This window comes from Meriones unguiculatus, chromosome 5, assembly GCF_030254825.1.
Source record: "Meriones unguiculatus strain TT.TT164.6M chromosome 5, Bangor_MerUng_6.1, whole genome shotgun sequence".
In the NCBI taxonomy this organism is placed as follows: domain Eukaryota; kingdom Metazoa; phylum Chordata; class Mammalia; order Rodentia; family Muridae; genus Meriones; species Meriones unguiculatus.
In genome coordinates, this window is record NC_083353.1 from 43,624,614 (window position 1) to 43,651,812 (window position 27,199).

General features: G+C 54.8%; 1 protein-coding gene across 1 annotated transcript in view; it reads right to left on the reverse strand.

The window, feature by feature from the left end:
• Window positions 1-4,903: 4,903 nt before the first annotated feature.
• Plxna1 (plexin A1) overlaps window positions 4,904-27,199 on the reverse strand; it is a 46,792-nt gene continuing 24,496 nt past the window's right edge. Inside the window, exons 10-32 of the mRNA XM_021646870.2 lie at window positions 25,930-26,130; window positions 24,439-24,535; window positions 24,172-24,365; window positions 23,897-24,048; window positions 23,695-23,815; window positions 23,304-23,440; window positions 22,001-22,168; window positions 21,692-21,785; window positions 21,097-21,336; window positions 20,852-20,995; window positions 20,200-20,434; window positions 19,041-19,183; window positions 18,264-18,520; window positions 18,084-18,150; window positions 12,852-12,998; window positions 12,580-12,739; window positions 11,893-11,996; window positions 11,534-11,630; window positions 10,997-11,187; window positions 10,711-10,880; window positions 9,327-9,539; window positions 9,081-9,231; window positions 4,904-8,077 (exon numbers count right to left, since the gene is read on the reverse strand). Coding sequence (XP_021502545.1) covers window positions 7,982-8,077; window positions 9,081-9,231; window positions 9,327-9,539; window positions 10,711-10,880; window positions 10,997-11,187; window positions 11,534-11,630; window positions 11,893-11,996; window positions 12,580-12,739; window positions 12,852-12,998; window positions 18,084-18,150; window positions 18,264-18,520; window positions 19,041-19,183; window positions 20,200-20,434; window positions 20,852-20,995; window positions 21,097-21,336; window positions 21,692-21,785; window positions 22,001-22,168; window positions 23,304-23,440; window positions 23,695-23,815; window positions 23,897-24,048; window positions 24,172-24,365; window positions 24,439-24,535; window positions 25,930-26,130 — 3,579 coding nt within the window. The 3' untranslated portion in view covers window positions 4,904-7,981. The remainder of the gene's footprint in view (window positions 8,078-9,080; window positions 9,232-9,326; window positions 9,540-10,710; window positions 10,881-10,996; window positions 11,188-11,533; window positions 11,631-11,892; window positions 11,997-12,579; window positions 12,740-12,851; window positions 12,999-18,083; window positions 18,151-18,263; window positions 18,521-19,040; window positions 19,184-20,199; window positions 20,435-20,851; window positions 20,996-21,096; window positions 21,337-21,691; window positions 21,786-22,000; window positions 22,169-23,303; window positions 23,441-23,694; window positions 23,816-23,896; window positions 24,049-24,171; window positions 24,366-24,438; window positions 24,536-25,929; window positions 26,131-27,199) is intronic.

Here is a 27,199-nt window from a genome sequence, read left to right on the forward strand (position 1 = left end):
AACCCTGGTTAGGGCCCAAGTCCATCCATTCTACTGGACAGTAAAGGCCAGTGCCAAAGTGCAGTAAGGCAGTAACCTGGTGTTTCTGCCAGGCTTGGCCACGCTCTTGCCGCATCAGTGGACAGGAGTGCATGTAAGTCATTTATGTGAGTCTAAAATGATATTAAAGTCACCTATCCATCTATCTATCTATCTATCTATCTGTCTGTCTGTCTGTCTGTCTGTCCGTCCGTCCGTCCGTCTGTCTGTCTGTCTATCTGTCTATCTACCTCTCTATGAGGGGGGCCACATGTGAGTTCCAGGAGTGGAACTTGGGTCAGGTCACTGGATTAGGCAATAAGTGACTTCAGTGGCTGAGCCCATCTTGCCAGTGTAGCTCTTTCTTGAGCTAAAATTGTGAGTCTTTCCTCTGGTCCTTTCAGTCTTGACCAATGGGCAAAAAGTAGGAGGAAGGTCTCATTTCCTCAGTGGAGTCTTCCAGGTCCCAGCCCAGGCTTCTGGGCTTCAGGTCGTGTGGGCCTGGCACCACTGCCCGTGGTAAGTTCCCTATCATGCAGACATGACGTGGGACCACAGCAGGACACCTTCCTGGGCAGCCTGGGAAATGAGGGGATCTGGAGAGGGAAGCAGAAACAGTAGGCCAGAGCTTGACTGGCGACAGCTCTAAGGATGGCAGCCAGACCCAACCTGCAGGTATGATGATGGACTGACCCTGAAACCAGGGTCCCTGGATAAGATGAGCCCAGTTTCTGTTTTAGTCCAAAGATGTGAACAAACATCTCCTGATTGAAGATAATGCCGCAGGTAGGAGCTCCTCTCGAAATGGAGAGTCCAGAGAACTGAGTGGGCTATGTTTGACAGGAGCCACCTTTGACTGGAGTGGTTCAGGGACAAACAAGAGGCCCCTCTGCTACCATCTGACAGATAGGTGCCTTCTTCCCTCTCAGCTGACCACACACACGCATGCACGCACTGGCTGGTGCAAAACCCACACAAGAACCCTGGAATGCAGCAGGCTATATTGGGAAGGCCCCAGAAAGAACTGAACAGTTCTGGCTTTTGATCAGGCTGGCTAGTTCCCAGACCCCAGGGTCCTTAAACAAGCTCAAACTGCTGGCAGAGCACCAAACAGGAAAGGCTGCAGGGAGATTCCCACCTTTCCAGCTTCCTTTGAAACATGGGGGTGGGGGCGGAGGGCTGGGAATAGGGCATTCCTCAGACTTTGGCTAAGTTTTCGCTTTCCTCTTCTGGGTTTGATAGCTCTTCCCTGATTGGTCCCATTTTATTTCTTATTTGCATACATGCACATTCAGCCAATATATGGGAGAGTTACCACCCTCTGGACACGATCTCCTTGCAGCATGCTGTGAAAGAGACAGGAAGGCTTCAGAGCCCAGATTCTGGCTCTAGCCAAGTTTCCAGGTCCTCTGTGGAGAAGGAAGACAGCCCTGAAAATTGAAGGGGGGCAATCCATCAGAGGCTTTCATGCCTGATGGCACCTGAAGCCCTCGAAGCTCTGGAGCTGGAAGCCTGCTGACACGGCTCCGGGCCATAGCCTCAGGCCTGCTAACATGAAGCTGTAATTCCTGCAGCCTCTCTTGGTTGGTATCCTGCTGCCACTGAGCGTCTCAGAGTTCCACTCTCCTATTACGTGAATTTTCACTCCTGAGTGGCAACTTAAGTCCCCCTCCCCCCCATTCCCTCCTCCGTCTGCTCCCTCCGTTCTTGGAGGCAAGGTGGGACAAGACTCCAAGATAGCAGAAGTAATCATCTCAACTGGGCACCAAAGACTGACCAAAGAAATGATTCCTCCCAGGTCTCACTTAGTGAACCATTGAGTTTATCAGTGTCGCTTGTGAGAACATGGCTGACTCGGTGGCAGCTGACCCACTGAAAAGCCTGACCTAGCTTGGCTGACCACTCTCCGGATTTGCACCCCTGGAGCTCCCTACCCAACATCCAGGCAAGTCCACTGGAAAGTCTCTTTCTTAGAAAGTGTCCCTGCTTATTTGACCTTGGGAACAGGGTTTCAGGGATCTTAGAGCTTTACCCGTCTTAGGAGACTTCCCTTTCTCTCCAGGAGGGAATGTCACAATGCCAAAGGAGTTGGGTTTAGGATTGTGCTGGCCAGGAAGGACCTGTGCCTGGGCACAGCTCTGAATGATTTGCAAAACTCAGGCCCAAATGTGTTGACCATTCTTCTGAGTGTGTGCCTGTCTGTGTCCAGCCAACCAGAGCATCTCCTCAGGGCCAGATTAATTGGTTCAAACAGACTGCCCTGAGGATAGCAAATGAAATCCCCACCTGGACCAAAGGGGCCACATCCCTGCAATCCAACAGCCACCAGGGGACTGATCTGGAAAGATGCAGGAGACAGGAGAAGAAAGATGACGTGCTTATGACCTCATAGAATCACCTGGATCTAGCCAAGGATGAAGCCAGGTAAACTCTTGCACCTTTGGAAAAATCAACTACCCCACTCTCATCTACCCTACCATGCTGCAAACAGAAAAGCACCTTTAGGGGACATACCCAGTTGTTTATTAGGGTGGATTATGAGCTGGATACAGCCAGCACAGCCAGAAAGCCTGGTTCCCAGCAGACCCCTTCTGTGAACATCAGGCAAGTCTCCAATGGGCAAGTAGTAACTACAGGTGCCTGCTCTCAAAAGGAGGCTTTCCTCTATGTTCCCAGTGTATGGGGATTCCTGGGTACTGCCCTGTAGAACCTACCTCACCACAGAAAAGGGCTTCAGGAGCCATGGCAGTCTAAGAATGAATTCAGGCCCCACCTAAGTACCCTGGGTCCCTTGGAACAGGTATCACACCTTTGCCCCTGGCCTGCTCTAAAATTAACCAACCTTGGCTGATTGCTGCTAGCCTGGACCACACTGAAGAAACAACATCCCCAGGACCTGGGCATGACCAGATCTGCCCTATACTGTCTCTTGGGCCTGGTATAGCTTGAAGAAGCTATAGTCTCTTAGAACCTCACTCCAGGAGATCTAGATGCTTAGCCAGGTGTGGCCAGTCCCCTCATGGGTTATCAGAGACTAGAACAGTCACCTGTCAGAGATGTCTGCCACACAGCACCCCCAGTGGATGTAGCTGTGCTATTGCAGGTGCCTCTCTTCAGCCTAGCCCTGTAGCCCACCAAGAGCAAACCTAAGTCAGCTACGAACTGGTAGATCCATTCCTTTGCAGGCAGCCTGTCCTGGCTCCTGCCTCACACAGGCCTCTCCTAGGTCTTCACATTGGCCTGTTGCCTAGGTCACTCTTGCTTCTGCAATTGGCCCTTCCTTCCTCTGGGACTACATGATGGGCAGGTCTCCATTCTTTCTCGAGGCCTGCTCCTGTCCCTGGCTGGTTTGGGTTGGCTCCTGATATGGCCCTCTGAGCCTCAGCTAGACTTCCTCCATGCACCTGGGTCTATCAGCAGACATCTTCCTCATACCTCTGGCCTGGTTTTCATCCCAGCTTACTGCTCTGTCCTCTGCTGGAGCCATTGCTGCTCTGAGACCCAGCAAGGAAATGCAGCAAAACATCCTCTTGATCCAGAGTTGAGGACTGGCCTTGAGCCTGTGCCACCCAGTGCCACCCAGACACTGTGTCTATCCTGTGTGCTCAGAGCCACCACAGCCCTGCATGGATGGATTGCCACCTTTTCTAAGCTGTGTGGCAATCAGACCCTGCTTGCCCTAATCATGCTTGATCACCCCGTGCAGGGGCGCTGATTGCTGCTTTGAGAGGTTGCCTCGTTCCCGGATGGCAGGGCTGGAGCCCTTGGCAGCCTAACGAGGGTAATTGAGGAAGAGCTGATTGTGTCAGAAAGTCGGGAGGGCTCAAGAGACAGAAACGGGCCATGTCACACCCCAAATGAGACCACATTTGCTAAATCTGTTTCCCATGCAATTTCATGGTGATTACGTTGCTTTCTTTCTTTCTTCCTTCCTTTCTTTTTTAATACTGAGCAGGCTGGCAGGACAGACCAGCTGGGACTGGAGGAGCACTGATTGTGGTTTATGGAATGCCATCAGAGCCCAGAAAAGAATGGAATGAGACAGAGGCAGGTAGGCTGCTTCAGAGCCCATGGGGGACAGCCTGGCCTGGGACCTCTGCTCCCCAGACCGTCTCTGAGGACAGTCTCACCTCACAGGCCCCTTAGAAGCCTACTCCATGGCCTTGTGCAGTGGGATAACAGCACATCTCATCAGACATGGGTCCTAGCTCGTAAGATGCTCGTAAGGAGGAGTTATGTGTCCACAGCCAGCGAGAGCCGCCTCCTTCAGTGCTCCTGTACCCAATTCCACACAACACTCTGCCAAGCTTAGAAGGACAAGACTGGGCACCTGAGCCGAGTCATGCCACAGCAGATTTATGAAGCCGTCACCCCAGTGACGGGTGTACACACCCGTGAATGAGTGTACATACAGGCTGTTCCACCCCAGGCTCCTTAGTGCAAGACCATGGTGAAGAGAAGCTCCTGTCCAAGCACTAGGGAAACACAACCATTTGTGCACAACTCAGGAACCCAAGGCTCTGGGTCATGCATGCACTTCTGGCCTGCCCTAAACCCTGGGCACAGAATCTGCATTTCAGGCTAACGGGGCCTCAGGCCTTATAGATGGGTATGATCCTAATGAAGGCTCCGCATGGACCTGCCACACAGGCTTCCACTGAGGTTCCTTCTCTGTTCAGATATAGGGTACGCTCTTCGTGCTTTCTGCATTAGATGAAACTGATGTGACACATGGGTCTATCAGGTTTCCAGGCGTGTTCACATCAAGCCCCTAGTCTAGAGGGCAGCAGCTCCAGGGTGCCTGTGCCACCCCTCCCGTGCTGCCCTGAGGATGTGCTAAGCTATTTCTGTGGTCATCACTAAAATAAGACCCAGAGACACAAGCTTTAGCAAAAATGTTTAATCTCTCCTTAATGTGTGTTTATTTACAAGTACTAAATCTGAAGAACCGTAAAATAGGAAATAGCCGTATATTTACACATCTGATGGCTGAGCGTATTGGCTCTGCCGCTTCCAGAGAAGCAATGGCCGAGGCCTGGTCTACTCAGACCGTTCAAATGACCAGTTTTTTTTTTTTTTTTTTTTGGGTGGGGGGAGGGGAGTGTTCTGCGGCATTAAAGGACAGCTAATCATGGGCTTCGCCTTAAAAATATCTCTCTCTCTAAATATATCTACTCTAGCTTGTGTAGCACCGATGTGAGCCACCAGATCCAAACTGGGGGAACTGGAGTAGGGGGTGGCGGTGGGGACCCTCTGTAACAACAGAGGTTGATGGCCTGTGCCTAGAACTCAATGCTGTGCCTTTAGAGGACACATCCAGGCCCTCATCCCTACTGCCTTATTCAGCTGTCCAACCATAAGAGGGTGGGGCAGCTGGAAAGCACAGGCCAGCCCAAGGCATGTTGTATGTGGAGGCTAGGCACCCAGGCCCAGCTTATAAGGGCCCAGGCACTCTGAGTCTGGGTGCACAGGGAAAGACCAGGCAGGGAGTTAGGCTTTTGGGGATGGGGCCCATGGCAGCACGGCAGTACCAGGAGTGTTAGGGCCAGGATGGCTGGAGTAGTGCTTGGCCACCTCCCTGGGCCCTAGGACTTACAGGGTGGCCCTGAATATCCACTACCCAGTGCAGAGTAGGCTCCAACCCCAAGCCATATTGTGGCTGGAGTGGAGCCCTTTGCAGGGTACCACAGAGATGGATGGCTCTTGAAGACCAAGGACAAGCAGATGTCAGAGACCACCAGTCCAGGAGTGGCAGGGAGGTGAGGCCTGGCCCTGATGGCTGTGCCGAGATGTGTGGCGAGAACAGCTAGGGCAGCTCGCATGTAAACAGATACGCTAAAGTGCTTGCGAACAGATGCCCTGGGGAAGCTGCTCCAGACCACCTCACCACCCACCGGACACCCACATGGACGAGGTGGCTTGGTAGGGTAGAGTGAGGTTGTCCCATTCTGAGGGAGCCTGGGGGCCTTTGTCAGGGTAGTGGGGCTGGACAGTGAAGGCATTGAGCCTAGAAGCTGTGCGTGGTCCAGGCAGAGCTGGAAGAACTGGGGGCTTCCATCTGAAGCCCACATCCAGGGAAGACTTTAGGGGAAACTGAGGCTCCCACCCAGGCACAGCCCGGAGGCATCAGAAGAAGGAGGGGATATATCCACGGGTAAAACCCCAGGCAACAGGGGCTACTGAGAAACGGCTATATCCAGGCTGGCTAGCCTTGGCTCTGACCCCATATCAGCCCAAGGAGTGGGCCACACAGACGAGGTGGGGGTCTCACCAGAGCTCACGGCCCCTTGACAACCATGGAGGAGGAGCTCCCTGAGTCCTTGCGCAGCCCCATACTGACTAAAGGTGCAGCTCTAACCTGACCTCCACCCTGTCCCACCTGGCTCCCCAGCTTGGAGTGTGAAGGACCACGAGGCTAACAGCCCATGGACGTGGTGTGTGCTGTCCCCAGCACTGAGGCTGGGCCTGGCCACAGATAGCTGTCCCTTAAGATCCATTATAATCTTTAGTACCATCGAAAAAGTGAACTCGAAAAGGGGATAGGCCGCTCGCTTGCTTTCCCAATGACTAATTAATTAAAAAATAAAAATAAAAAAGGGTCTAACCACCTCTAGTATTCAACACTTGCAATTTGAAAAGATCAACTCAGACTAAACGCTAGCACAGTCATGCAGGTCCACAGCCTCTGCACCCAAAGCTCGGGGCACCACAAATCTCGAGCAGCGGCTTCTTCCATCTGTGGGAAGCAGAGGCCACATCAGATGGCAGCTCCAGGGCCCTTGGCTTTGCTCTCTTCCACCTGGGTTCCTCCTGAACTGCCTTCCTGTGTCTCCTCCCTCAAGTAACTGTACAGCACCCCACTGGGGCCAGGGCCACACACACATATATATATATACACATACATATATATGTACAGGGTCCATTAAAAATGTGTTGTTGCTCCTTGAGGGCAAAGGTAGACACAGCTGACTTCCGGTCCCTTGGGTCACTGCCCACGGCCAGCTGGGTGGCAGAAGTGACCCCCACCCCCAAGGCAGAATGCAGCAGGATTTCTTGTTCCCTTAAAAGCAGTACCCAGATGTCTCACTGTGGAGGGGCCAGGACACTGCTGAGATGCCAGACTGGAAGCCACGGTGAGTGTCAGGGGCAGGGAGGAGAGAGGATGAAGGAATGGTGGTCTGCTATCCTCCTGATCTCCATGGTGGGCTGAGCCAGGAGCAGGAGGAGGGGAATAAATAATGGGAACATGCACTCTGAATAGAGCCCCAGGCCCGGAGGCTCCCAGAGGCACAGCCCTGAGGACAGAGAGGGGATCACCTAGCCGCTGTCCGCATGTCACTTGGGAGTGGGGTCTGCAGCCCTCCATAGGAGGGGAGTGGGGCCTCTCCCCAGCAGAAGGATGTGGCACTCCAGCCTTGGCCGCGCAGAGCACGCGGTGAATCTGAGGGTGGTGGCAAGCATGGTGTGCTAGAGTAGAGGCTGGTGGGACAGCCCCAGGCTGTGGCTCTTTTGGACCAGCCCTGGGTATCTCACCTTTCCCTCAGACTCTGCCTGCTGGTAGCATCTGGAGAAGCCAGGAACTGCAAATTGGTCCAGACCCTTGTCCTGTTGTCCTCCCTCTGGAGGGCCTGGCCTTCTATCTCGGCCCCTCAGAGGCCACCTCTCTCCCAGGAAGGCCACCAGCAGCTCTTGCCAAGCAGCAAATATCCCTGGGCAGGACCAGCCACGTGGTGCAATCCTTGCCCCAAGGCTGCAAGCCCTAGGCACAGAGGTGGCTCAGCAGGAACCCTCACATCCACAGCGATGAAAATCGGCCCTGCATGGCAGGGAGAGAAAGGCGAGGGCCAGGACCCAACTGCAGCCCCACACCTGGCACTTGGTACAGGTGGGCCAAGGGCTGTCTCCTGGGTCCTCCTCTGCTGCCCTCCTGCTCTGCCTCCTGCTGGGTAGTCACTTCCAGGGTTCAGCTGCTCAGGGCCATTGTGTCCACCACCTGCTCCAGTTTGCTCCGAAGCCGCTGCCTTCGAGCCTGCTCATCTTTTTCCAGTGCCACCAGAATCTGTGGGGGCCAGGGGGTGGGGTGGGATAGCATTAGGTTTGGCTATCCCGACATGGTCTAGAAGCTCTCAGGGAATCTGCATGGCTATCACATGTGACATGTCCCCAGTAGTGTGCCTTGGAGGATTTTGGGAGCAGTCATTCAAGACCTGACTCTACTGGTTTCTAGCTGTGAAAATAGTTCTGCTCCAGAGTAATACAGCATTTAGGCTGCACCCCAAGATCATCACTTTCACCTCATCTCCTAAATCAACAGGCTCTGGCTTTCGCCTCTCCTGCCCCACCCCTTTCAGGCTTCTGTGTGCCTTCTATAGCAGAGCTCCACTCCCTGCCTTCTGATGGGCATGGTCACTGATCTCTCCTGTCGCTGGGTTTCATATGCTCTTGAGTATCACACCCCTCCCTGCAGCCACCTGACTCCCACACCTCAGTCTACGGGAGCCGAGGCTCAGTATCCTATAACAATCCATCTGACTCAGGGACACAAGCCAAGTTCAAAGCCTCCACACCCAGGTCACTCTGACCTGTGGACATCTTCTGTCCGTTTCTGGGCAGACCCTCTTCCATGTGGACTCCATGGATCTTGGCCAGCCAGGCCCACTCCACCTCACTGTCATCTTGGCACTGCCCACGCATGCTCAGGACTGAGCTATCTGCACCCATAAGCTCCAGCCCAGAGTCAGGTCACCCCAGAGAGATGAGTAAGGAGACCTGTTCCTTGGCAAAGAACAAGGAGCTTCCTGCAGTCCTACTCCAAGTCAGAAGACACTGACAGCCCATGCCCAGCCCCAGAGATATCATGCAGTGCAGTAATAGCCCACAGCTGTTCACTCCAGGAAGACATTGTCACCCTGTCCCCCCTCCTGCCCCAGAGACCCTTCGGTGTGCCCAGAATCTCTGATTTCCTTACTGTCCCAGGGCGGTCAGGTGGTCAGGTGAAGAAAGGAAGTATTGAGAGAATTCTGAGATGCAGGTGGAGCTGGGGTAGGGGAGAGGGGACGTACCTCATCCTTGTACTTGGCAATGTAGGAGTAGATCTCGTGCAGGGCACTCATGCTGTTGAACTGGCTGAGATGCAGCCGGGACTGCTCTGCCAGGTAGGCGCTCATGTCTTGGTCACTGATGGCAGGCATCTTGGCAATGTCAGCATAGTACCTAACAGCAGGTGGCAGGGTTGGCATGGGTGGGGTCACAGGGCCTACCCCCCCAACCTGTGGCCCCAGTCTGCATGACTCCTACTGGCCACCCACCTTTCAACCCAGCTCTTGTAGTTGGGGATGTCCTTGGCGTAGAGCAACTTGTTGGAGGGCGAGTCTTTGCCCAGCTTGTGCTCTGATGTAGAGCAGGAGTCCATGAAGGTCTGGGCCACCACCGACAGGCAGGCATCTGTGATGCTGTTCTTGTGGATATCGAACACAAACTGCGGGTTCTTGATCACATTCACCCAGAAGCGCAGGGGCAGGCTGTGGACAAGCAGGCCCAAGAGTGCTCAGGAGGGCTGCTCTGCACCCCACTCCCTTTCTGGACAACAGCTAGGAGAGTGCGCAAGTGGGACAGGCCTCTCACCCCACTAGCCAGACAGGACATGCTGCCCACAACCTGGTGCCTCCAAGAGCATCATTCCACATGTCCAGCTTATGTCCAGCTTATGTACATCCCTGAGGCCTGCACACTGGCTTATGCCCTACTCCTGTGCTCAGTTTCAGGCCAAAGACATGTGCCTTAATACCTACCCTCTCTGCCCTACAAGGTCTCAGATGACCTTGGCCAAGTACACAATTATAACACATGCTGTTCAAACAGAAACTAAATAACTTGCTGGAGACTACAGTCATGTGCCCAAAGCCTGATAACCCCACATGGCTGAGGCAGATGTTCTAGAATAAATCTAGAAGATTTTGTGCAGCAGAGTACTCCTGGCCAGTGCTGCCTCACAGCAGTTCCTCCCTTGCTGGGACCCCTGACAGGCAGCACAGATGGAGCAGGGACTTAGGCTCCCACCACCTTGGAGGGAAGCAATAAAAGCCAAGAGGAATCTTGAGAGAGAGGGAAGGATACAGGTTCTGGGCTGAGGCCAGGACCATCCAGCACAAATAGGCTGAGAGACGTGAGATGTGAGGCTGATGGCCAAGTCAACTTGGAGGTCAGAGCACAACTCCAGGAAGTTAGGAGTTAACAGAGAGGTATGGACATGAAGTCACCCTCTGGGTATGTACAGTGAGGGCCTGGTGATACAGTGTCTAACACTGCTGGGGGGAAAGTCAACTGACCAGTCTTTAGTCCAAGTGGCCCTCCTCTAAAGTAGGCTATGGGGGTGGGAGGGCCACATATAGGGGTGGAGCCTGCTGGCTCCTTTTAGAGCCATCTCTATCCCCAAATGCCATCGCCACGTATCACTGAGCACAGGCTTGTACTACGAATATCACTTCCTCCACATTATCAATTGGCTCTGGCCCACCAAGCTCTGTTTCTTACATGGCAGCCCCTCATCCAGGGAATTCCTACGGGCTAGAATAGTAGGGTTGTGGCAGAATCCAGGGCTGGAAACTGGGAAGGCCCAGGGAGATCTTGGCACTGTAGGGCTCAGCCCACTATGCCTTGCCCCTGGCAGCCCCACCCTTGTGGTAGTCGCACCAATTGCTCTTCCAGGTATGGCGCACATCAGAGTCGTGGATCTGGTGCTTGTCAGCCTGCTCATCCAAGAAGTCAAACATGTACTTGATGGCCAGAGGCAGGGCCGAGCCTCGGTGCGCTGTGCTGAAGATGGTCTCAAACAGGTCATCCACGAACTTCTGCAGTGTTCCCTGCAGATCAAGATACTGAGCTTCAGGGCTGTCCAGGGCACCAACCTCCTAGGATGACCCGGACAGGTGTGTAGATAGGAACTCTGGATTTGGCCCTGTTTCTTCCATCCACCTACCTTGGTGGCCAACAGCCTTGTCAGGTAGATCTCAGAGACCATCTTGCTGCCTCGGTCACCCTCGCGCTGGTCCAGGTGGTCATGGTTCTTCACCAGGTGCCACAGCTTTGTTCCACTTTCCAGGTCTGGCGTGATCATGGGTGTTCGTGAGCGTAGGCTGTCGGGGCTACTGGCTGTACGCAGCATGCTCTCTGCGGGAATAGCCTGTCAGCTGGCAGGGCTGTGACCCTCGCCCATGGCCAGACCCTGCCCCACCCCAGCCAGTTTTCCCTCAGAATCTGGGGCACCAAGGTTCCTCCTAGGTATGTTGGAGAAGGCCACTGTGGCTACTTGAGCAACATGAGGTTGCTTGGTTACAGGCTATGGGAAGAGGTGCTGCTTCAGAACTGAAGGGAAGGCCAAGAGCCCAGTCACATGCCACAGCCATGTCCGCTGAGTCCTGGCATCCAACATACTATGGCAGAGCACTAGAAGAAGGGCATCCCATCCAGGTCCACACCCACTCACTGCCTGCTTGCAACCCTGCAGGCCCCTCACCGTATCTGCTGAGAGACTTAGTGAAGGTGGAGGAGTTGGAAATGTTGTAGGCAGATGTCTGCTTGGGTACTAGTGCCACCGATGACCCATCTGTCACCTGTGGGCAGACATCAAGGATACAAGTTCCCAGGGTGCCACTAAGATATCCTGCCCAACCTGGGGACCTAATGACACCCCAGGTTCTGCCCCTGGAGGCGAATCATGCCACCACTCTGAATCTCCACTGGGATGGTTCCAGGGCAGATAATCTCTTGGGCATGGCACAGTCCACACCTGGTTGGGCATGTTCCAGTTTAAAAGAAGGAACGCCCACACAGTGGCCAGAGTTGGGTGGCCTGGTCCCTGGATGGCAGGATCACCTGATAGTGAGCCAGTGTGTTCAGCCTCTTCCAGTCGTTGTCAATTTTGGTGGTGACATCCTCGTCCTGAAGGATGATGCGTGCCATGCGGCCCTGGCGCCACTCTGCAGGAATAGAGTATTATGGGCCCTCCCTTCTTCCCTCCCTCTCTCCTAGCCAAGCTCCTCATTCTGCCTGCACACAGAACAAGAGTGGGGTAAGACACAAAGGCAGGGAGTAGCTTGCTCTGCCTGGGATAGAGTCAGAACCTGAGGCTCCACCAATGTGTGCTCCATTCACTAGCTCAGTGGTGGCACAGTCTGTCCAAGGAGCTAGCCTTTTATCTGCTGTCTGGATGAACCCAAGAGGTAGGCCCTGCTTTTACCTAGGTTCCAGGCCCAGCCTTCCAGACACACCTGCCACAGGATCCCAGAGCTGTGTCACACCTCTTTCAACTTCCCCCAATACAAAGGCTTGTTCCCTCAGCCCTGACAGCCCTGGCTTGGCTTCCCACAAAATATCAAACTAATGGTCTACCTCTTCTCCTCAGGTCTCCATCACTCTACCCTGGCCTGCAGGCTCTGTCACCTCCATTGCAGACTATCTGCTGGATGTCTTCCAGTAGGCATCTCCTACCATCAGGACAGGGGGGCCGCTAGGGGCCTAGCCTCTAACCAGCACACACAGGGACACTTGCCCGCCACTCACCCAGGTCCATGTCCCCAGCCTTGGGCCGCTGTGAGTAAGGCACACCCTTGTACACAGCATCCAGTAGCTTCTCCTTGACCTGCGTCACAGTGTCGCAGTTCAGCCCCTTCACAGGAACCTCAGGCGCGTTCTCGTTCTCAGGGTTCACACAGTTCAGGGTCTGTGTGTGAGGGAGGTGGTATGGTGGCGTCAGCCCTACTCCGCACTTCTGCCATCCCTGCTCACTCAATTCAGTGTCACTAGAAAGGGAGGACCCAGGACTGGGGGCTCACCAGGGTCTTGTAGTCAATCTGCTGCCGAATGAGCTTGTCCTCGCTCAGAGAGTAGCGGGCCTCCCCTGTGATGGCATCAATGGGACCCTTCTCCATTTGCTGCTTGATGGCACAGTACAGCATGAAGAGGGGCTCCCCAGCACACTCCTGTGTGGGTGGTAGAGTGTGAGATTGGGCCAGGGCCTAGACAGCCTTTTAAGGGCTATCTAGCTGCTTCTGATAGCTCCATCTCCTCTTAGGAGGCAAGCCTGTCTCTGGAGCCAGCACCAGGTGAGGAAATCTAGTGAGCGACAGCCCCAGTGTCCTTACACCGTGGACACAGAAATCCTTGATAGTACTGTAAGTGTAGTGGGTACAGGATAAGGGTCAGTGCACAATATGAGCATGCAGGAAGACTACGGCAGGTGGACTCAGGCCTGCAGTCTCCAAGGTGAACCCTGCCCTTGCTGTACGCCAGGTGTGACCATGACCTGCTGGATGTCCAGGAACCCGCCTAGCCAGAAGTTCAGAATCACCAAGACCATGTTTTCACTATGATCACCAGCACAAACATGCTGACTCCTGAGGCTCTCCATCAACAAGGGGCAAAGGAACCCACAGCCTGGTGCCAAGGAGAAATGGGGGCAGGCAGGGTGGCCTCTAGGCACTTGGTGAGGGCCTGCACTATCTTTGCCTCCAGCTACCTGTCATCTGGCTCCCTGAACTGCAGCCTTTGCCCCTGCCTCTATCCTTCCCTTATGTCCTCCCAGATCCTGGATTGAGGCAGTCAGCTTTGAGAGCCCCAGCAGTGCAGGGGAGGCAGCCACTGATGAGTGAGCTGGCGAAGGAAAACCTATCACATTACTCAGCAAGGTGAGGGAAGCAGCTGGCTGGAGCGTAGGCCGGTCCCATGGCCCTGAAGGCCCGCCCCTGACTGCTGGTGTCACTCCTCACTGTGGCCACTGGCTGAGGCTGGCCCAGGTGGGCCCCTGGCAAGCCCATGGTGACTCTGCTCCTGTACCCAGATGCTCTAGCCCCTTGTTAGCATCTGAGGCAATTAAAGAGACAGCTGCTAAGGAACTGCCGGGAGCATAGATCATCCCGAGACCTTCCGACAACACTCCTGTCTTTGAAATTATGTTTCATTTGCAAACTTGGCTTCATTAAGTCAGCCAGTAAGGAGGAGGGAGGGGGAGCAAGTTGGGACTCAGAGCCATCAATAGCTGCCTCTTTCTGCAAATACTACCTCATAAGGTTTCCCCAGATTAGATGTCTGCCCTTGGGTTCCTAAGCAGATCTGAGGAGGCTGGCTAGTGCCCAAAGACTTGAATGCAGACCCACCCAACCCTAACACATCTGCCCAGGAAAGCCAGGGCCTCTCAGAGAAAGCTCAGATTTGGCCAGGAGAGACTCAGAAGGTAGCCGTGCCCCTACCAGCCTGGACCATCACTTCTTCCAGGCCTGCCAAGACCATGAAAGAGCAACCAGAGATGAGAGCCCAGAAAGGAGGTGGGCCCAGGATGAAGCTGTCCTAAGCCCAAGGCTTTCCTCTCTCTGGGCCTCATTTCCCTGTCCCATGACAGGGAGAACGTAGGGCCTCGGCTTCCTCTCCACTCTGCCAAGAAGGTACAGAGAATGGTCCTTTCACATAGAGAGACAACAGAGGAGGAGTGTAGGTCAGTAAATGGGGCAGGGTAGCAGCTTTCCCATCTGCAAGGGAAGTCAACGCAGATCCCTAGCTCATGCCATACACTTCACCTCTAGCAGAAAAGCTGCAAATGATGGAATGTTGGTACTTAAAACAACAAAACTTACCATATTAGAAAAAGAAAAAAACCTAGAAAACACGCAGATGTGAAGATGAAAGTAGCTAGCTGAGCAAGATGTTTAACTTGTTGAGCAAGTGCCAGCCACAGCAGCACGCTGTCTGGCGGTGCCGGTGTCATAGCACCCGAGCCTGGAAAGATTCTGGCAATCGGCACATCTTAGGCTGCAAATGAGCGTGCCTGGTCACCTGTGCTCACTCCGGAAGCCCACAGCAGACAGCTCCACCAGAAGCGTTGGGGAAGAGTTCAGATTCCCGTAAGTGTCTGCCAATGCGACAGAGGACAGTGAAAGTGACGACACAGTGGTCACACGGTGGAACATAGGGCAGCTGCCAAGAGGGCAAATTCTGTGTGCCAGAGTCCCTGAAAATGTGGGCCTAACCTGACCTGGGGTGGAGGTAGGAGGGAGTGAAGTATGACAACGAAGCCCTGAGGAGCGAGGTGCAGCAGCTGGACCCATGGTGAAAAGCACTCAGGATGGGCGTGGCTACCTGAAGCTCAGGAGGCTGTGGCGTGTGTGCCTGTGTGTGTGTGTGTGTCTGTGTGTGAGATACTCAAGCCAGAGCTGCAGACTAACAATGACAGTGCAGCCAGAACTCAAGAAAAAATGTAACAAAACCTGTTCCTTTACCTGTAGACCTTTGCTTTAATTCAGGAACCTGCCTAGTATGGTTGTGATCACCAGAGCCAGGGCCCTGCCCCTTTACCTCAGAGGTGCTATCGACAGTGTAGTAACAGGTAAGCAGAGCAACTACCTTGAGCATGCATTCTAGTTACCTGTATCTGTGGGGTGGGGGATGGGCTCAGACCTGCCCACGTGCAGACTCATGAGGCCTTAGACTAAACCCCACGCATTCTGCTTTCCCTTCCATCCTCCCCAGTCAAAGTGAGCTGGGTATGTGGCTGGCTATGCGGGCCAGAGGGGGCAGTTCTTGTCTGGGAGGGGACAGATCATGCTTTTCAGAGTGGCTCATGGCTTAATACACCTGCATTTCTCTAAGCTGTCCACTGCTCACTACGGACTGTAGCTGACCACAAGCAACTCACCCAAAGGAAAGCAGAGCAGCAGTGCAAGAAACACACAGACCACAGGCATCTGCCAACACGTGGATCTGCCAGTCACAGACCTGGGCGAACCCAGACGGCAGCGCAAAGGTATGATGGAGGATTCTGTTTAGAGGAGCATCCCCACAGCAGTCTAATGCAGAGGCAGAAACTACAAAGATGGGGCAGCGGAGGGTGGGAGAGGAACAAGGTGTGTTTCATGAAGATAGATTTCATTCAGTTTTATAGGACAGTGCTGTAGATGACGGTTGTGAGGGCTGTGCTTTACAGCTGTAGTAACTTCAGTGACCTGTACACTAGACATTCTGGAGGCTGAAGAACGAAGGTCATGCATTTGAGGCCAGCCTGGGCTATCTAGAGAGGCCTTGCCTCAAATAATATGGGTTTGTGAGATGACTCAGTGGTAAAGGAACCCGCTGCCAACCCTGCCAACCTGAGTCTGATCCCGGGGACCCACGTGGCGAGAGGAGAGGCAACCCCCTAAGTTGCCCCCTGACTTCTGTAAGTGCACTGTGGCATACGTCCACACAGTAAATAAAAAGGTAATTTTTAAAAAGCTTAGAAGGTAGTTAACTCTACTGTGTATATTTCAATCCAGCACAACGTTTTTAAAAGTCTGATGGCATGTTAAAAAGAGACCAACCATTGAGCCATGGAGGAACATGTCTTATGTGACTCAAGCCTTAGACTCCAGAAAAGGCACAACTATGGCCAGGAGGAGGGTCTGGTGGCCAGCTCAGGGAAGGCAGGCACTGAAGTGTATCCTCTCTCAGCACTAGAAAGCAAATGCTTATCAAGAGGCCCAGTGGCTCAGTGGCCACAGATAGAGATGGAACAGGCCCAGGCCAATCTGGGCTCACTCCTGGGGTGGGAGGATGCTCTCTCTCCAGGAGGAGGAAGGCTCCAGCACCACCTCCTGTGGCCTGGCCTTGGGTATGTGAAGTGCCTGTTTCCACTGTACAGTAAAAAAGGCCACACAAGAACCAGAGCTGACAGGAGACCCCCAAGCTCCCTGCCCAGGGCCGAAGAGTAGACCTGGGGCAGGTGGCCCACTCGTTTCCCTGAAGCTCTACTTCTTCCTCCTTGCTGCTCCCTCAGTTGCCTTGCTCCCCACCCCCATCACCATTCCATCAACACTGACTTCTCCGAGACACCAAGGCCCCTCGTTGAGGCTGTCCCAGATGTCTGACGGGTTCCACTCCCTCTGTCCCACAGTAACAGGTGCAGAGCTAGCTGTGCCAGCTTCCAGAGGCAGCCTGCCTCCCCACATGGTAGCACTAGACACTCCAGAGCTGGCTCAGGATCTGAGGCCCAACGGGGTGAACTGCACTCGCTCCTCAGTGTGGAGAATGAGGATCAAATGGGGTCAGCACGTGTCAAGGCCCAGAATGAGCACAGCTGCTGGACTGCCTTAGCCCGTGCCCAGCCTTGCTTCTTCTGGTTCGCAGAGCCTGCTTTAATGAGCATGTAAATAGCTGTCCACACGGCAGCACTTTCACAGGAGATGTGCCCATTAGCTCTCATGGGGGCTGCTGTGCACACAGACCCCCTTCTCCCCAGCTATCCCAGTGCCATCCAAGTCACTTTTCTTCATCTCTGGTCCCCCAGCCCTTCTGGCTTACTCCTCACAACCACTCCTGTCTCTTCCTGCCATTTCCTACCTGCTGGCTCTCTTCCCATCAAGCAAAGGCATCCCACCAGGGATCTGCTCTGAGCAGACGCATGCGCTCCACTTCTGGGCCAGCCAGTCAGAGCTCAGCAGCAGCCTCCTTGTGAGGACTGCCCAGGGGCTGGCACAGACAGCACCAGTCCCATCCCCGCCCCGCTGCCCCGCTGTCACTGAATCCAGAGCACTGGCTAGGGCTGTCGTGCGCAGGTTGTACTCTCTGGGGAACCCATTGTCACTGCTGTGATTCGCATCCCATTGGCTCTGAGGTCAGAGGAAGCCAGAGAACTTCCTGGAACTTGAGTCTCCAAAGTACAGGTGACAGATGAACCCACCAGCCCACCCTGGCACCTGCTGGGGCTCTGGAGAGCCAGAAGCCCAGGATGAACTCACACCCCACCATGGACTGCACAAAGGCACAGGGCTGATGTCGGGCCCTCAGAAGCTAGTCCAGGTGCAATCCTCCTCTTGAGCCTGGCAGCTGGAGATCTAAGCTTCTATCCCTCCCTCTGTAGGGGGCACAAATCAGCACAGGAAACAGCCAGGAGCAAGGAGTCTGGGTTGCTGGGTTGGGACAGTCACACCTGAGACCTGGCCTTTGTATCTCCTTTGACATTTGGCTTCCACCCCACTCCACTCCTTCCCCCCCTTCACTGGGTCTCTGAGTCCTAGCTGGCCTGACACAGAGCCACCTACCTTGAGGAACTTATACAAAAGGAAGGTAAACCAGTTAGTCAGCATTTTCTCTGCCACTGATTCAGTCCTGTGGAAAGAGCAACACGTGAGAGAGTGGAGCCACGTCCCCCACCCCGCAAGCAAAGGTCCTCACAATTCCCATGGCGACCCCATCTATAGGCCAGGCTCCCCTCCTTGTACCTCCGCAACAGCAGCTTGGGGTGGTTCTTGCTTTCCAGGTTCTTCTCAATGAGGTCAGACAGTAACTGCTTAAGCACACCCGTGGCATACTCCATCTCACCCTGCAGGGCTGTCATGATGAGTGAGGCCACATTTCCACGGTCACGCATGGAGAAGCTACGCTGGGCCTCCAGCGTACGGATGAAGGTGAGCAGGAAGTGCTTCTTGGTCAGCAGCTGTCCGAACAGTGTCAGTGACTTCTCCACGTTGGCCTGCACCTGGGGGCACAACAGCCTGCTCAGACCACAGAGGCACATGGCCCCAACAGCTAAGGCAGGACAAAGACCTTTTGTGACACCAAGGCTACCTGGGCCTGGAGCACACTGGGAGGTCAGGTTGCCCTCATTGCATAGTGAAGTTCAACACCCAGATCCCTCAAGAGACCCAGGCAGGTGAGTGGTAGAAAGCCCCACACAGCCAGGCACAGGGAGAGGAACCAGGATTTCAGGCGAAGGGCAGTTATCTTTGGTGGGGCACTGTTCCTTGTATAGGGGCTTGGTCTTGTCTCCTGAAGAACTATGGGCAATGGTGTCACCCAGGGTAAGGGTAAGCCACCTGCACCAGAAATCAGGCCCTGGCCTCAGAGCTCAGAGACCCAACCACGTGCTGGCTCAAACGCAGGTCTAACTCAATACTCCCTACTTGGCTAAGCCCTGCAACTTTCTCTAGAAGGCCATGCCAGCCCTACACCCTTGGCTACCCATGATCCTTTAGAAACCTCTAAGCTGGCAGTCCTACCTCCATCTCCTTGAGTACAGGATGGTCCTCAATCCCAGGAAACAGCACTCGCATGGCATATGTGCGGTAGTCAAGGAATGGGATGCCAGCGCCATCCAAGTCGCTGGTCAGCTCATGGATGTCTGTCTGTAGCTCTGCAAAGGCTGTAACCAAATACGGGGTCAGAGGCAGCATGCCTGAGGGCCCCCTCCCCCGTTTCAGTCCCAGCTTGTCCACTGTCTGGCTAGGATCACTGGTCCTGACCTTAAAGAAAGCAATGTGTCTTTCTGTGCCTCAGTTGCCTCAGTTACCCTAGTTGAGGACAAAAATTCTTTCCCTCTGCACTACCATGAGATTAACCAGATAAGGGTAACAATGTCTCCAATACTGGGTGGGTAGGAATGGGAGTTCTTTAGCAAAGACTCAGGCCTGCATGGACCAGGAGACATGACATTCTAACACTACCCCTGGGCTCCCAGCCCCATACCAGCCACTGCGTTATACACACCATGGGCCCAGCACCTTCAACCCAACATCTTAGTCCATACCACCTGTCAGTCAAGAAAAACATGGCAGAGTGGCAGGCCCTATCGAACATTCTAGAGCTGTGAGCTGTCAGCCCAGTAGTTGCCCACTATCTGGTCAGGAGTCAGAGGGGCAGGGCAGGCTCTGGAGCGCCTAGTGGGTTTGGTGATGTACTGTGCCTTCATCTCCTGGCTGCTGGCAGAGAAGGCATCATGAACCCTGGACATTCAACCTCCCTCTACAGGTGGGGGTCAATAGCCTCTACTCTCCAGTCCCAGCTCATATCTGCATCCTGTCCACCAGAGCTGTCCACAGGGCAGGTACTGAGCCAACCATGCAGCCATTTGGGCCTCTCAGGGCCACTATGTAATATCCAGAGGTGTGGGCATTGTCCCTGTGCTCATTCTACAGGCTAGAAGATCGGGGCACAAAAGATTAGGTGGCATAACCCCTGGATTATAGCTGTATGGAAGGTGGTCCCTTCACCAGCAGGGTGATTCTGCCACCTGTCACTTCCCTGGGATGGAGCCAGAACCAGTTAGTAGGACAAGATGGGCTCAGTGGTGGTGCTGCTTCAGCAACTACTCACTGCTCCCTACCCCCAACCCACCAGGACTCTTTGCCCAGCTCTGGCTCTACTTATCTCTCTGCTGACCTTCCTTGCACTCGAGGGCCACGCGTGACTCCAAGTTGTCCATCTGGAGCTGCAGCCGCTTGAGGGTACGGTCAGCGTCCCGGGACTTGCGTTTGTAGGCAATGAGCACAGCCACGATGACCAGCAACAAGAGGCCACCACCCCCACCGATACCCACAATGGCTGGCAGTGTCAGCAGGCTGTCCGAGTACACTTGTAGCATCCCAGGCGAGAACTCGAAGCCCCCGGCCCGCACCTGCCAGAAGGGATAAAGGTGCTCAGAGGATACTGGCTCCTCAGAGCTTCAGGACCCCTGTCCAATGGCCTGTAAGCCTGCCACAGCACCTGCCTGTGAGCAACATCTCCCCAGCAGGTGACACGAATGGCTAACAGAGGCAAGGTGCTGAAATAGGGGCAGATAGATGCCTGGGTAGTTAGCACACAAGCACTCGGCAGTGGAGCTTCCAGCAGTGAGAGGAGCTCAGAGTGGTCAAGAGTAAAGGTTGAATGGGGCCTGCATTAGAGCAGTTCTTTGGGGAATTTCTCAGAAGGGGGTTTTACTTAAGTCGAGCAGGGTCAGGAGGTCAGGAGGTCAGCTGTGTCCCAGGTGACCACAGCTAGGCTGTGATAGGGACTTCCTGGTTCTCTGCATAAAGGCAGTTGGTAGACGCACCGTGACTTTGTGCTGCCCCGTGAGGTTGGGGGCTTCGCACAGCAGCTGTGTCTCAGACACGGTGAGGATACAGGGTGTAGAGCCAATGAGCACCGTGTAGTTGAGCCGGGAATTGCCAGGAGCAGGTGGCAGGAGATTCCGTCCCTACAGAGGACAGGGGGAAGTGAGGGCAGACCTGAGATGTCTTCCGCAGCCCCATCCCAGATCAGCTTCTGCAGCAGGAGGCCACAATGGCAGAGACCCACCTTGAGAATGAGTGGGGAGCTAGGCTTCAGCTCCAAGAGCCCAGTAGGGCTGAGGGGCTCCAGTACAGGGTCCGGGTAGTAGAGGAATGAGGAGCTGTTGAGTATCAGCAGTGTTCGTACATTGTCCATGATGAAACCAATCTCGTCTGGCCGCTCTCCCAGTTCTGGTGGGCTGCGCTTCGGGTTGTCTATGGACGGCGCCCGGCACACCATGGTGGTGTCATTGTACACCATGCAGCTCTGGGACACAGGCACCAGGACTTCAGGGTAGCCCTCCCTTGTGGGCCAGCTACCCAATGACAGCCCCACCCTGGGAATGATTGCTCCCTGAGAATGCTCTAGGCACCAAGAGACACGTGTTCAAGATGTCCATTCTCTGCAGGCTAATAAGGGCCAGACAGACCAGAGCCCAGGGCTCACCCCTGGCTGACCACTTTGTCAAGGCCTCAGCATAGACAGGTTAAGTATGGAGAGGCAGAAGCAGGGGTGTTGGCAGCAGTAGTTACCAGCCCAGGAAACAGTCATATGGCCAGGAGGGGAGGGCAGAGCAGGACAGAGAGAGGAAGGGGACTGGAGGCACAGGGCATCCACTCACATTCTCCCTCTCAAAGCCTCCATACTTGGCCCGGATCCGAGGTTCACGGACTGTGGCCAGATTGGTGCCTGTGACTGTTAGGAGGGTCCCGCCACTAAAGGAAGAAGAGAGGAATTAGACGATGCTCTAGAAGTTCAAGAGGAACAGAAATAGGCTCTCCCTGAATAAACAGGTGGTTCTAGGCTCAGCCAGAGCACTTCTTGCCAGGATTAACCATCTTAGGAAGCTGCCATGGAACACCCAGGAGAGGCACTCCGTGACCCACAGTGGGGGATGGGAGGCGCTCCTGGCTCCACACAGCTCTCCTACCTGTTGATGCTCCACTCGGGGTCAATCCTCAGGATAGTGGGGTCTTCAGTGTAGTTGTACTTCACCTCAGGGTTGGAGAGCTGGGCACGGTTGATGTTGATAACAATAGGGGCGCTGCCAGGGGTCTGCCCGGGTGGTGTCAGGCAGCGGATCTCTCGAGAGTTCCTCCTGGGATGGGGGTCAAGATAGGTGAGGGCATGGTGAGGCAGCATGCCAACATGTCAACCACATTCTATGGTGCTGAGCACTGGCTCCCAGGGAAAAGCTTGGGCATCCCTCAGGTGGCTACTGGGATGACTACTTTGGCCCTTGAGGGGCCACCAGTGTCTGGTCCTACCCTAAAGCCTGACTGGCCTCTTTCCTTCCCCGCCTTGGGTCTCATACATTTGGCTCTATACCGACACAGGTCTTGGCCTCCACCCTACCCTCCTAACGACATAATCTCTAATGCAGATGGATGAACTGGATCCTGCCTATTGCTCTCTGTTCAGAGACCCTGGCCAAGCCTCTGTCATCTCACAAGTGCCGCGCGACCATCCTAGTCCACCCTGCCAGGCACAGGATAAGCACAGCTTGCAGATGACAGGCTACTGCTCTGGAGGTTAGAGAAACTAAACGACAGGCCTGAGCCCTCCCGCCTGTCAGCCCTGCCTCCCTCAGACCTCCAGCATAGAGTCCCACTACCACCAAGTGCCTTGTACAAACCAGCTCCCTCCTTCCTACTGTACACACACTTGGAAAGCATCCAGCTCCTAGCAACAGTAAGCTGGTCTGGGGCATGGGGTCACAGGTCACCTTCATTAGCAGTCAGCAAGGCAATACCTGCTCTGAGGCCCTGCCCCTTGGCTGTATTACCTCAGCCTACAGGCCCCACAGCCACCAGGCTGCAAACACCGATGATTAGCCTGATAACGGGTAATTACCACAGGAAAATATTTAAAGGGCCGTTCTATTATCATCCTTAATCTAAAATTATCCACTTCAAGCCTCAAAGCTTTTGTTAAGATGTCTGTTTTCTCTGTTAAACTTTTAAAAAATACTTTTTATTTTGCTTGCAAGAGAGATGGCCCCTCTCCTTAGGAGGGACTAGGGTGGAGGCAGTAGGTAGTGCCCACTGAGGCCAGGCCACATCCCTTCCCACTCTGGAGGCTGGCCCCCTATCTCCATGGCAACCTTCTCTGCCTCTAGGTTTCCATAGTGATCACCCCAACCAGGTTTTCCATATCCGTTGCCCAGGCAACAGGAGGGGACAGCAGAGCCAGGAGGGAAAGCCCTGTGGCCCCTGACTCCTCTCACCCCGTACCAGGAGAAGGAGCAGGGCCGGCCGCCAATGGACACAGCCACATCACTGCCTGCGTTCAGATGGCTTCCTTCAATGCCAATCCAGGTGCCTCCAGACAGAGGTCCACGGGAGGGGCTCACACGGTAGAAGGTTGGTGTCTGCAGGAAGACGGCTGTTAGAGGGGATTCCCTCTCGGGTGCACACAGTAGCACCTGGGCCCCTTTCCCTGTGTTCCCGCACAGCCAGCCAACCCTGGGGGCAGAGGCACCCCTCCCTTGTGACTGGGCTCAGCCTAGGTATGGGCAAGCAGAGGCAGTGTCCTGTACTAGAGATGAGTCCAGGCCTACTTCTGAAGTACCCCTAGCCACTTTCTGGGGCAGCAAGAAGCAGAGGGCAGTGGAGTAGGGCTTACCACAAAGGTGAAGCGCTTGGGGGACAGGGCTCGGTACTGGAGGGAGCAGTCCCGCACACACACCTCCACCAGGGCATCATGGGCCCGCAGTGTGCTGGCATCACCAATCTCACAGACAATCCTGCAGGAATGGTGGGGCTCAGCACTGCAGAACCACTCCCCAGGCCACCTAGGCCTTCACCACCCCACCAGCCTGCCTTACTGTTCTGCGCTGATGTACTCGCTCTCCACAGGGCTGCACAGCACCTTGCCCACGTGCACGCCTAGCCGCACATCCTCGAACCGGAGGCCCAGATTCTCGCCGGTGATGGTTAGCCGAGTCCCTCCCTGCCGAGGGCCTGTCTCTGGGGACAGCTGCAGAAAGGCAGAGGCTGGGGCGGACACAGCAAGGACTACCTTGCCAGGTGAGAGGAGGAGGTGGGTGGGCTTGCCAAGGGTGGGGCTGGGCAGGTATTGGACTGGGTCTCCAGCTCCTACCTTGAGAATCTTGGGGTCTGTGCAGCGGCTGTTGCCATGGTGGGCATGCATCCAGGAGGTTGGTGAGTCGGCTGGGCAGTGGTGGCGCAAGGAACAGCGACGCTCAGCTACACACCAGCCACACTCAAAGCGTGGGTCTGCCTTGAGGCAGAGGCCACAGCTCTGGCGCAAGGCTGGGCACTTGTAGAGATGGGCTACAATGGGAAGGTTGTTCAGCATGGACCCATACATCATCCATCTACCCAGGCCACCAGCCCCGACACTCACCCTGGATATTCTGGGGATTGTCAATGACAAAGTTGCCATTCCACACAACTGACAGGTTCACAGGCAGGTCGCTGACATCATTCCCCTCATAGGAGTACTGTTGGAAGCAGGCACAGTGGTCATGCTTGGGGTGATGGAGCCCCTCAACATCTCTGAAACCGACTATTGAATGTTATCCTCCAAGTCTGTCCCACACACTACTTCCAGCACCAGGGCAGTCTTGCCTGAGAGGTACAGTCAGCCGTCTGGGAAAGAAGGGTTAGCTGAGCCCTAAAGCATCAGGAAAGCTCTGTGAACATCAGTCTTTGTCTGCTAAGTAGGCCAGGGCTTCTGAGGTGTGAGGTATCTGTGAGCATAGGTCAAGAGACCACCGTCCTGGGGAATGAGCACTGCTGCCACCTGTCCCTAGGCTGGCCAGCACGTAGGGTGACAGCCCTTCTCAATGGCTGGGTCTAGGCTTAGCTGCCTCCCACTGCTGCAGCTGATGACCTCAGCTCCATCTTGTGTTTGGGCAAGGCAGGCAGCTTGGCGTTTCAAAGGGGAGGCTCAGCAATTCATCACTATTTTATCTGAAGGAATTTAATTGGATCCTATCAAATTTCCTGATACCCTCTCTTCCCTTTAAACACTGCTGAAGGGAAGATAAATGGGGGTCTGCAGAGAAATGGACAACAGAGACGAGGGATGGAGAGACACAGGAAGCAGAAGCAAGAAAAAAGGGGTGATAAGAGTCAGAGGGGAGTGTGTGTGTGGGTGCAAGTTATATGGGGAGCCAGTAAGAGAAGGATGGGAGATGATCAACAGGATGCAAAAGGGGAGAGTATAGGCTTCCCTCCTGGATAGAGAGCTATTCACCCTGACCCCAACTCTTGCCCTGTTGGATAGACCTGTAAGCCAAGGGTTGCTGGACCAAGGGGGCAGGAACAGGTAAAGCCTTGCCAACAGCCCTGTGTCCACATGTCCTGCCAATCTGGACCTAAGCCTGTTCCAAAAAAATTCATTGCCCTCCTGACTACACACTTCCTGGACACAGGGAAAAATGCAGCCTGCCAGTAGTCAGCAAGCCAGAGGAGACCTCAAAACCTCCCATGCACATCTAGAAAGGGCTTGTTCTATAAAGACCTCTGCCCTAGAAAAGTCAACACCAGACTTGCTGAGCCCACCATGGTTTTCTCAGACCCATCTAGCAAGGTCACCTGCTAATTTTCAGATGGCCATGGTATGTGTGTATGGTTTCCTTTGTGGCTGAAGGGCACAGGTTGTGGTCACTATACCTGTACTCAGGAACCTGAAGGTGCAGCCCCACCATCAGCCTACTCAGCTACACCACCGACACTCACCCAAGGGCTCATGGTGGTCAGAAAGCCCGCAGATATGTCAGACCTTCCTAGGGCACATTTGGCCACATAAACCAGGTCTAGGACTGGGTGGACAATGGCCCACCAGAGCATGGAGGTCCCCACCTTGCCCACCCCTCTGCTGTTTCCTCACCGAGGAGTTCTGGCATTGCAGGCTGGAGCTGTTGAAGCGCAGGGCAGTGACACGGGCCGGGCTGCCTGGGATGTGGAAAAGGCACTCGTACCCTCGCTGACCTGACTGTGGCTGTGGCAGATTCCGTGCGGCCAGGGTGATGGGCTTTACCACACCCACTGGCACATAGATGTGGGTAGATGGCAGGATCTGTGGGCAGTCCTGAGGACAACAAAGGTGTGGCTGAGCTGGGTCTGGTAGCCAGCAAGAGGTGCAAGTTCCACTGTGTCCCAGGCTGTGGTAGCTTACAAAGCCCAGGCACCCTGTGCCACTTTGCATCTGGCACCAAAGGGCCAGTGATCTTCAGGTTTTTCTTCCACCAGGCTGTGGCTGCAGGCTGGCCAGCCTACTCAATCTGGCCATATCCTAGGACCCCAACACTCACTCTGGGGACCACAGGTATCCCATCTGGCCTACAGCTGCACAGACCCAAAGCAAGAGCCAAGAACAGGGTGCTGGGGTAGCAGGCTCTCAGCTGGGGGCCTGGAAGCATGCAAAAATAGCCTAGGCCCTGTAGAAAAACATCTAGGGCCCCCTAGGGCCAGGGTTTCAGCAACAATAACTGATGCAACGCCCGGCTTGCTTGCAGCATGGCTGGCAGCAGCCTCAGGAGAAGGCGCCCCATGGGAGCATGTGGAGCAGCTTTAAATAGGGACACTGAAAACAGGCCTGATCCCTGGGGACTGTCTTGACTCCCAAGATGTAGGCCCAGGATCTGCTCTGCAGGGCCCTGAAGGGCCTGAGCTCTAACCCAGCGTCTCACAGAATGACCCCAGCAGTGGGCAAGCCTGTGGGATGCCCCTGTGTCCATTGGCCACCAGCCCCAACTCAGGTGGGAGTCCCAGTGAAGACCCTGGTATACAGGGCTACATCCACACTGCTGCTTTCCCTACCATAAACCAAGACCCAGGCTGTGCTGGGACCCAGCTGAGAGGACAGCGTCAGCTTGGGTTCACCCTGCCCTGGAGCCTCCAACAGCCATGCTGAGCTAGGCTTACCACCCACCAGTGTAACATACCAGGCCTACAGCCCAGCATTGCTCACTGACCCCTGAAATACCCATGTATGAGTGCAGCTGGCAGCGGGCAGGCATGGCTGACAGGAGCCTAGCCAGATCCTCCTGCCTGTCCTACTAACCCAATCCTGCCCTCCCAGCTATCAAGCCGCTGGCCACACTCTGGATGGAAGGCCGGCCTGGGCCTCCCTGGTGGAGCCTCCGCCTCACCTAGCC